General features: G+C 41.1%; 1 protein-coding gene across 1 annotated transcript in view; it reads right to left on the reverse strand.

The window, feature by feature from the left end:
• LOC107124203 (protein-cysteine N-palmitoyltransferase HHAT-like) overlaps positions 1–6,082 on the reverse strand; it is a gene marked incomplete at its 5' end in the record, with an annotated part of 219,545 nt that extends 213,463 nt beyond the window's left edge. Inside the window, one exon of the mRNA XM_015427598.1 lies at positions 5,911–6,082. Coding sequence (XP_015283084.1) covers positions 5,911–6,082 — 172 coding nt within the window. The remainder of the gene's footprint in view (positions 1–5,910) is intronic.
• Between the last annotated feature and the right edge of the window lie 2,707 nt (positions 6,083–8,789).

An 8,789-nucleotide genomic window follows, 5' to 3' on the forward strand; every position in this document is an offset into this window, starting at 1 on the left:
GAGGTAGTGGCGGCTACAAGCATGGACGGCTTCAAAAGGGAATTAGATAAGCATATGGAGCAGAGGTCCATCAGTGGCTATTAGCCACAAGGTATAGATAGGGACTCTGGGGCAAGTGATGCTCTGTCTTCTTGGTGCTTGGGGGGGTCTTCTAACGTCCTGGCCCCACTGGTGGACCTCCTGATGGCACTGGTATTTCTGGCCACTGTGTGATACAGAGTGTTGGACTGGATGGGCCTTTGGCCTGATCCAACATTGGTGTCTCTTTAGAAAGAAAAAAAAAAGACCTTAAGAGTTAGTTAAAAACTCAAAACAAGTACTGGTGTTTCAAGAGAAGGGATTTGGGTACTGGAAAGAGAAAAAAAAAACCAGCCTTCCAAAAGAGTCAGAGAATACTCAATGAAACTGTTCTGGAGTATTTTAGGAAAACACTGGAACAAAAGCCTCTCAACATAAAGATTTAACTCATTGTGAAAACCTTAGGAAACTCTCATTAGCCTGAAATATAAGATCTAAAGTCTGTGCATGTACTGGTTTTACCTGAGAAATTTCAACACCTGATTTCACCTGACCTTTCCCTTCTTTGTTAAATAAAATATTTTGTTATTTTAGACTTTCAAAACACCATTTAAGTTGCTTAAGTTAAAGTGGGCTCCTAATCCTTCCCTCAGGTTCCTGGGCTGAGACAACAGCCAAAATATTGTACTGTGACAGAGTGGGACAGCCAGAGTTTTTCAGCAAAGAAGAAAACACATTACTAAGACAGCTCAGTCAGTAAAGGGAAAGGAAAAATGGAGGGAAAAAATCTTGCCTCTGGGGGAGGGAAGTGGACGGGACCGTCATAACCAGAAACTCTGGTAAAACTACATTGTTTTCGGACATTCCTACAGAGGGCTGGAAGTTTTTCCAGCAGTGACATCACACCATCACTGCTGACTGTCCCCCTTCTCTCCCCCCCCACCCCCAGTCTCCTGATGGTAGCCAGGCCAGACCAGGCCTAGCAACTCTAGATTAAATGTTCCTAGGGCTGCCAAGTGGGGGCAGGTGGCGGATAACCCCCCCGCTTCAGAGGCCTGATTTCCGCCACCGTGGAATCAGGCCCCGGGGGGAACTCCGCCCCCCACAGTGCAGCGTGGCTGCATCACCAGAGGTGACGCAACCACGTCAATCACGTTGCGGGCGTGGCACTGATCGTCGGAGGGAAAACTCTATGGTTTTCCCTCCGACAACATGGTCGACGTCGCGCGTCACTACCGCACGCATCTTCGGACGGCTCCCGGAGCCCAGCGAGGCTCCCCTACCGGTAAGCAAAATAGACTTGGCAACCTTAAATGTTCCCCTACTTAAAAATATTTCATGCATATAGAAACTGAAGGCAGACTAGCCTAAAACTATTCTTCCTGACAGGATAGCTTTCTGCTAACACAGAGAAGAGAAGAAGAAGGGGAGTTTGTTTTACATGAGGGACCATTCAAAGAAGTTCATGTAAATTACCATTGCATTCTCTCACAGACAGGCTTGGATGAGATATAATTCCAAACCACAGTATGTCATTATGTGAACAAGCCATGAAGGATTTTCATCCCCACTCATACAATCCCGTGTTCCTCCTCCCTACAGCCAGCTAATTAGTAACTTCTACTTTCACAGCAACTAGTGTTTACTATTCCCATCCTGCCCATCCTGCAATCTCTGGTGTATAGTCCTGCAAACTAGGGTTTCAAACATCTGGTTGTTCCTAGTTTGCAATGCTGGTTTTCAAGGCAAGTGCTAATCATAGTTTCCTGGGTTGGATGTAACAGCAGCGATTTTCTGCAAATGCAGAAATGACTAATTAGCTTAGCTTACAATGCATGAGGGCAGGGGGATCACATGAGAAAGCCTGAAGATGTCTATTTATGTTTTATTGCAGCATATAAATGTTTTAAATAAATAAAGTTCTTCTAGGCTTATTCATATAGCACCAAAGCAGGATTTTGTGTTATGTCAAAACCCAGCTAGTACATTATTGCTGTCACCACTGTGTCCTCTGAGTGAATAATCTGCAGTAGGAGTATTAAAAAATCTAAGGGTGCTGTAGTGGTTAAGAATGTTGGACTGGTCTCTGGGAGACCTGGGTTTGAATCCCTGCTCGTGCCATGGAAACTCACTGGGTGACCTTTGGCCACTCACACTCTCTCAGCATCGCCTACCTCACAGGGGTTGCTGCAAGGATAAAATGGAGGAGAGGGGAATGATGTAAGCTGCCTCAGGTCCCCATTAGGGAGAAAGATGGAGTATAAAGAAATAAATTCTAAAAACATTTTTCCCTAGAAGTAAAAATCACTGAATAACATGGGACAACATTCTGCATAGACCTGCTTAAGGCTTGCTTCCTAAAACTAGTACAGATAAGCTCACACTAGGCTAGTACATCATTTTGTTGTTCAATACAAACTGAAGTAACATGTACATACAGAAACTTCAGCCTTTCCCTAGTTATTTTTTCATGAACTCCCTTTATTGCAGAGAAAACTTGAAAATGGAACCCCATATTTATAGGCTCAGAGAACTGATCTGGCAGTGATGAAACCTAATCCTTGTCAGGTTATCACACTGTAGCAGAATTAGAGTAGACATTCTTAAATGCTACTGTTGGATTTTGCCTGTCCAACAGGAAAGTTCCCTCATTGTTGCTCCTCTGCCCTTTCAGTTCCTTGTGTTCCTGCTACCTATCTGTACCACCTTCCCTGAATATTCTGATCTTCTTCAAGACCCCCCCTCCATCCTGATGTCCTTAGCTTTTTATCTTTTCTGAGCTCCTATTCTCCATTAGTCAGTGTTCTAAAGTTCTCTGTTTGTACCACCGCCATGCCTTTGTGTTGCCCTTACAAACAGCAGCTCAACATCAGAGCTCTCTCTCTCTCTCTCTCTCTCTCTCTCTCTCTCTCTCTCTCCCCCTCTAACCTGTGGGTCTTGAATAGTATTTATCAAACATAACTGGGAATTTGAGGAAGAAAAGAAGAATTCAGGCCAGACAGGGCTAGTACGTACACTACAAAGACAGCTGTTCCAACCCCAGAGCTCTTTGATTTGGTTTTCATATTCTGATCACCTAGCTTAGATCTTTGGCTTCAACTTGATTTGTTCCCAGAACTCACGCAGCCTCAAGAAATGGCAAGAAATGGTTTCAAACCACTTGCTCAAAATGTATTTGAGCTATTTATTTATTTACTTTATTTCTATCCCACCTTTAAGCCCGAGGGGGACCCAAAGCGGCTTATATAATTTTCCTCTCCTCCGTTTTATCCTCACAACACCCCTATGAGGTAGGTTAGGCTGAGAGTGTGTGACTGCCCCAAGATCACCCAGCAAGCTTCCATGGCACAAGTGGGGATTCAAACCTGGGTTTCCCTGATCCTAGACCAACACTTTAACCACTACACCACACTGAAACAAATATGAAACAAATATGTCAGTGTCCTATTTCATACAGCCCCTGCCCCAATAGCATTTTTTAAATTTGCTGTGGCCAGAGCCATAGAATTATGAACAGTACTTAGTTCCAGATAATTTATTTATTTTTATTTATTTTTTCATTTATATCCCGCCCATCCCATAAACGGGTTCAGGGCGGGTCACAGCATTTCAATAAATACAATAACATTTAAAACACATTAAAACAAAGTTAGTCTTTTTGTTTAAATTAACTAGGTTGAATATAACCCACCTTAATGTTGTGTTATTGTGCCAGTGACCAGACTTTTTATTTAATGAATATTTTTTCTCATCAGTTCTGAATGTTCTTAATTACTAACAAAGCCCAGAAAAGAGAAAAAAATCTTACATGTGCAAAGTTCTATGACACAGTATTCTCAACTGAGATAAAGGATGAAGTAGAGAAACATATGTTTCTGTCATCACTGTCTGCACAGTTGTCACAAAAGCTTTCCTCTTGGGCAGATTTTCTAGCATGATTACAATTGTCCCAAGCACATAAGGATCTACCTCACCCACAGGGTTTCCAGTGTTATTACGAATCCATGACACTTTGTGTTCTCTTTAGCAACCATGCCACTGACATACAATCCAATTTGTGAGAGTTTTCCTTCCAACACTAAGAATACAGCCCACAACGAAGATAACTATTAGACAAGAGAGTAGGATTCACCTGAGCTATCCACAATCCCATGTTGTTTCAATATAAATATGGAGCTTGAGACAAGAAGGGACTGAACAAAAGATAATCACACTCGGAGCTCCATATGCTTATCACCACCACCATAATGTATACACTATAAGCTGCTGGCAAGGCAAATCAACAAGAGAGCTAATCTCAAGTATACGCTTAGGAGGAAAATGATGAAGTGCTAATAATTTGCACTTCACCTGAAATTGTTCTTTAAAGGAATCACCATATAGGTTTGTCTGAGGGGAACTTCTGATGTTACCTTTCTCTATGCATGTTCTTAATTAGCACGAAGGAAAGCAGCTAGATTTTGGGGGAATAGTATATTGATACAGCTCAGTGTATCTGAAAGCTATTTGCAAGTTAGAGAAACGGAATCTTTTGGCTATTTCTGCAGACACAGCAAGAAAGTACATAGGGGGAAATCATGGGATAAGTGCAAATGGAATTCTAAAATACGTAAATAACCAATAATAACCAGCCTTGTTTTATTTGACTGGTGCGTATGTCCATTTGTTGTCTCTCAGTAAAACAAGGCTGACAAACTCAGATGGAGGAAGGCCAAATTCCCCATCCACCACAGGCCCAGAAGTCACCACCCACACCTTTTTACCAACAGTTGGACCAGGGGCCAGATTCTAAAGTATTCTCTGCATCCAATCCTCAGGAGCCACCCTTCTCCACCAATCCTGTCAAAATCCCTTCTCCAGAACCTTCCCTGCCTCCAATCACTGCCTCCCTGCACCCTCTACAGTTCCCAAATCCCAAACATCTAAACCCACTCCCCAAGTCCTCCCCATTGCTTCCCTTTCACAGGCCTAAAATCTTCCCACATACCTTAACAGCTATCCACTCTAAATTTCCCTATCCATGCTTCCTTTTCCACTGACCAAAGGCAGCTGCCTCGTATTCAGATCTCTTTCTCTTTTCAACACATAGTTGGAGAAGAGGGGAAATGGCTCAGTGGTAGAGCATCTGCTTTGTACACTGAAGTTTCCAGGCTTAATCCTCAGCATCTCCAATTAAAAGAATCCAGTAAAAGGCCTGTGCCTGAGACACCAGACAGTTGCTGCTAGTCAGAGTAGGCAACACTGATCTTTATAGTCAAATGGTCTGATACGGTATATGGCAGTTTTATGTGTTAATGTGAGTTTACCTACATTTGTTTATTATTTTATTTATTTACATTATTTATGGTCTGCCTTTCTCACTTGGACTCAAGATGGATGACACATAGTGAGTCGATACAATCAACACGTTGGGACGTTCAATAAACAATGTAACAGGACAAGAGTTGTAGAACCAATCAGAAATCTTAAAACAGAACTGAAGCAAAGCATTAGCATTTACATGTAATATTCAGTGAGGCAACAATTACACAGTAGGATCCTAGTTTCAGCAAGCTAAACACAGCAGTATACACCACAGTCCCTAATGATTTATCCAAGTAACTTTGTGAGTCATTTAGTACAGTGCAACTCTATTGTCTGCTCAGAAAAGCCCTCTTGTTTTGCACAGTTTGTAGAAAGCCAGGAGAGCGGGAGCCTTCCTGACCTCCTCAGGTAGGTTGACTGAGTTTCTTTAGGAGGTTTAGTAATTTGTGTACTACATGATAGGGGTGCTATGAGGACCCTAAAGGAACTGATGCTTGATAGTCACTGTAAATCATTGAGACTTTACAGAACAGAAAACGATAAATAAGAATTTAACACATAATAACAAACGCACGCATGGGCACTTACCTAAGGTCCAATAGCTTACTGCTTCCAGATGTGAAGGACTACTGTAAATTGCATGCATATACATCAAATGGATCATCAGCTCAGCCAGCCACCACCAAAACAAAATACGAATAGTGCCCCCGATGAAAATGCCTAGATTAGACTTCAGACCACCAGATTCTTGACTAGTCATCTGTAATAGGAATAAATTAAGACTGTTTTTAATTCGGTGCAGAAATGACTGAACATTTACATAATTAAAAGATGGAATAATAGTGCATTTTAAAAACATACTTTCATTTCTAACACTCTAATCCCTAGAAAGTAAATTCACTAAAAATATGGGATATAAGAGAACCCTGATTTGACTTTTGCATTTGATTTCTTGAAGTTTCATGCTGACCAACAACTTCTATTGTATGCATTTAAAATGTAAAACGTTTTGCTGTTACATAAATTGGAGAATGCTTAAAGCACAACAGAAGACCTACATGGAAAACCATTCAGCATATTATGTAGCTTACATAAAGAATGTCACACATAATGATCACACATCCATGTCTGTTCATATGTGCAACTGACACATCAAATGCTGTATATGTATGCTGCAAACAATTTCCTACATAGAAGTAATTGCTGGGTAAGAATTTTCGTCACATTTGAAAGGATACTGCGATGTTTCTAATCCTAAAACACTGTAATCCAATTTTAACTGAGTTTATTCAAATGCAAGAGTCACCATCACTAATATATGCAAAATCTACTGGAGGAATTCCAATTTAGAGCTCGATCTCCTCATTTCAAAGAGCAGATTTCTGCTAAGAATCTGATTGCCATTACAAACCCTGATGAGTTCCATGGGAATTTACACTCTCAATCCTTTGCTTTAAGCAAAAATACCCACGTTGTTTTGCCATATGTATTTTTCATTCACACTCACACTATATCATGGATTTTGTATCTTCCAGATGGAACAATGTGTGATTTATTATAGAAAATAAATGCTTCATTTCTCAAGATGAAAACTATTATGACTGCAAACCACTTTCTGGGGTGGGGTTATTATTTCATCAAAACTTCAGTGGTCATAAATTATATTAATGTTTCTACCTGTTTTTTTAAAGTAACCATGTCCAACATAAGCTTCTAAGTGATCATGTAACAAAAAGCTTTAAAAAATTATGTTTTCATCACTCTGCATGTTTATCCCTCACTCTAGTGTCTGATCACATCATGGAGAGCAAAGGCACATCTGGCAACACAGTTTCCTTAGTCCTTAATAGCCAGCCCAATTCATTCTAAAAGTGGTACATAGGATTATAATATTCTCAGCATTCAGCCTTTGTCACCTGTTGGGATAATTGCTTCCAAAAAAAGCTTTTTGTTCTTGGACTTATCAGGAAAAGCACACCAAAGGGGAAAATTTGGAGTGAATAAAAGCAATTAACACAAAAGAAACATGTTTATTGCCTTCACCTTTAGATACAGTATTTGAACAGCAAGGAAAAACATTGTCATCATTATTGTAAAAGGGATTTGTTTTTAAATATCAAATTGAAGAAAAACTGTTGCCTGCATAGGAAAATATTCAGCTGATTTAGTCAAAAACCTAAAATGGAAGCTCAACTATTTTTTCCAGTGTGTGAAGACTTCTCAAAGCAGCAAATGTATCATGTATTTTCAAGACTTTATCTTCTACAATAAACCCTGTGAAGGCAATGGACTGACACTGTTTTCTCAACATACCTAGGATTGGTATCCAGAATGGGCTGAGCAACAGAATCATAAGACAGTAACGTGCCCTACACAGACACTCATGCTATCAGCTCTTCTTCTCTGGTCATTAACAGTTTATTCTGTTAACAAAGTTGTTATAATACTACTAAGGACAGGTCTTAAAGAGCTGGAATTTTTTACTCCCCCCCCCCGTGTACTGGATTGGATCCATTGGAATGTTATTCCCCTCTTCTATTTAGATAAGCTCTGTAACTGAGGAACTACCTTCTTCAATTGTGTGGAATAGGGCTGCCAAGTGGGGGCGGGTAAACCCCCGCTTTGGAGGCCCAGATCGGGGCCACGCCCTCAACGTGATTGACGTCGTGCGTCCCTTCCAGTGACGTGCTGGCGGCGCACGCACACTTTGCGCACACGCATCAACTGAGAGCTCCCGGAGCTCAGCAAGGCTCCCCCGCCGGTAGGAAAAATCAACTTGGCAACCCTAGTGTGGAATTTGTCAAAAAATTATTGGAAGCTAGGGCTTGACTTTCTGTCCTTAATTTAAGGCTTAAGCTGGTCTTTAGTGAAAAGGGGTATCTGCATATATTGGGACTGGACTTTTTTAGATCTTTTTGGATGAAACTTGTCATGATCTGGGCTGTGCCACCAGAGGCCTACTAGGCCCACGAAGCCTGGCTAGCAGTAGGTGAGGCTGGGCCTACAACTCCCAGAAGCCCCTGAGAGGTTTTGTAGCCAAAATTGACCAATAGGAAAAGAGGGAAGGGTGAGTAGTCTAGTGTCACTTGGAATAGTGAGCTAGGGACAATATATATTTAGACGTGTTAGGACATTTGATTTCTTTTCTTTTCACCCACTTACTGTTATATTTCTGTACCTTGTTTGTTTGACTTCCTATACAATAAAGTATTTTCATTGTTCACTCTGCCTGGTCCTCATGCCTATTATTCGGCCAAAAGGGAGGTCTAAAGGTCTTGGGAGGGTGCTCTGGGCCTTCTCAAGGGAACCTGGAACCAGAGTGGTGGCAGCGTCAAGTGACACCCCACCTGAACTGTGACAAAACTCCTTGATGAATAGTTGATGGCCCTTGGTATAACAGAAGATTTGATGAAAACTCATGGGAAACATGAGATTTATGCTATGGTTAAGGAATGTATTACAGACTA

Source organism: Gekko japonicus, unplaced genomic scaffold (assembly GCF_001447785.1).
Source record: "Gekko japonicus isolate JY-2015 unplaced genomic scaffold, Gekko_japonicus_V1.1 scaffold45, whole genome shotgun sequence".
Taxonomy (NCBI): domain Eukaryota; kingdom Metazoa; phylum Chordata; class Lepidosauria; order Squamata; family Gekkonidae; genus Gekko; species Gekko japonicus.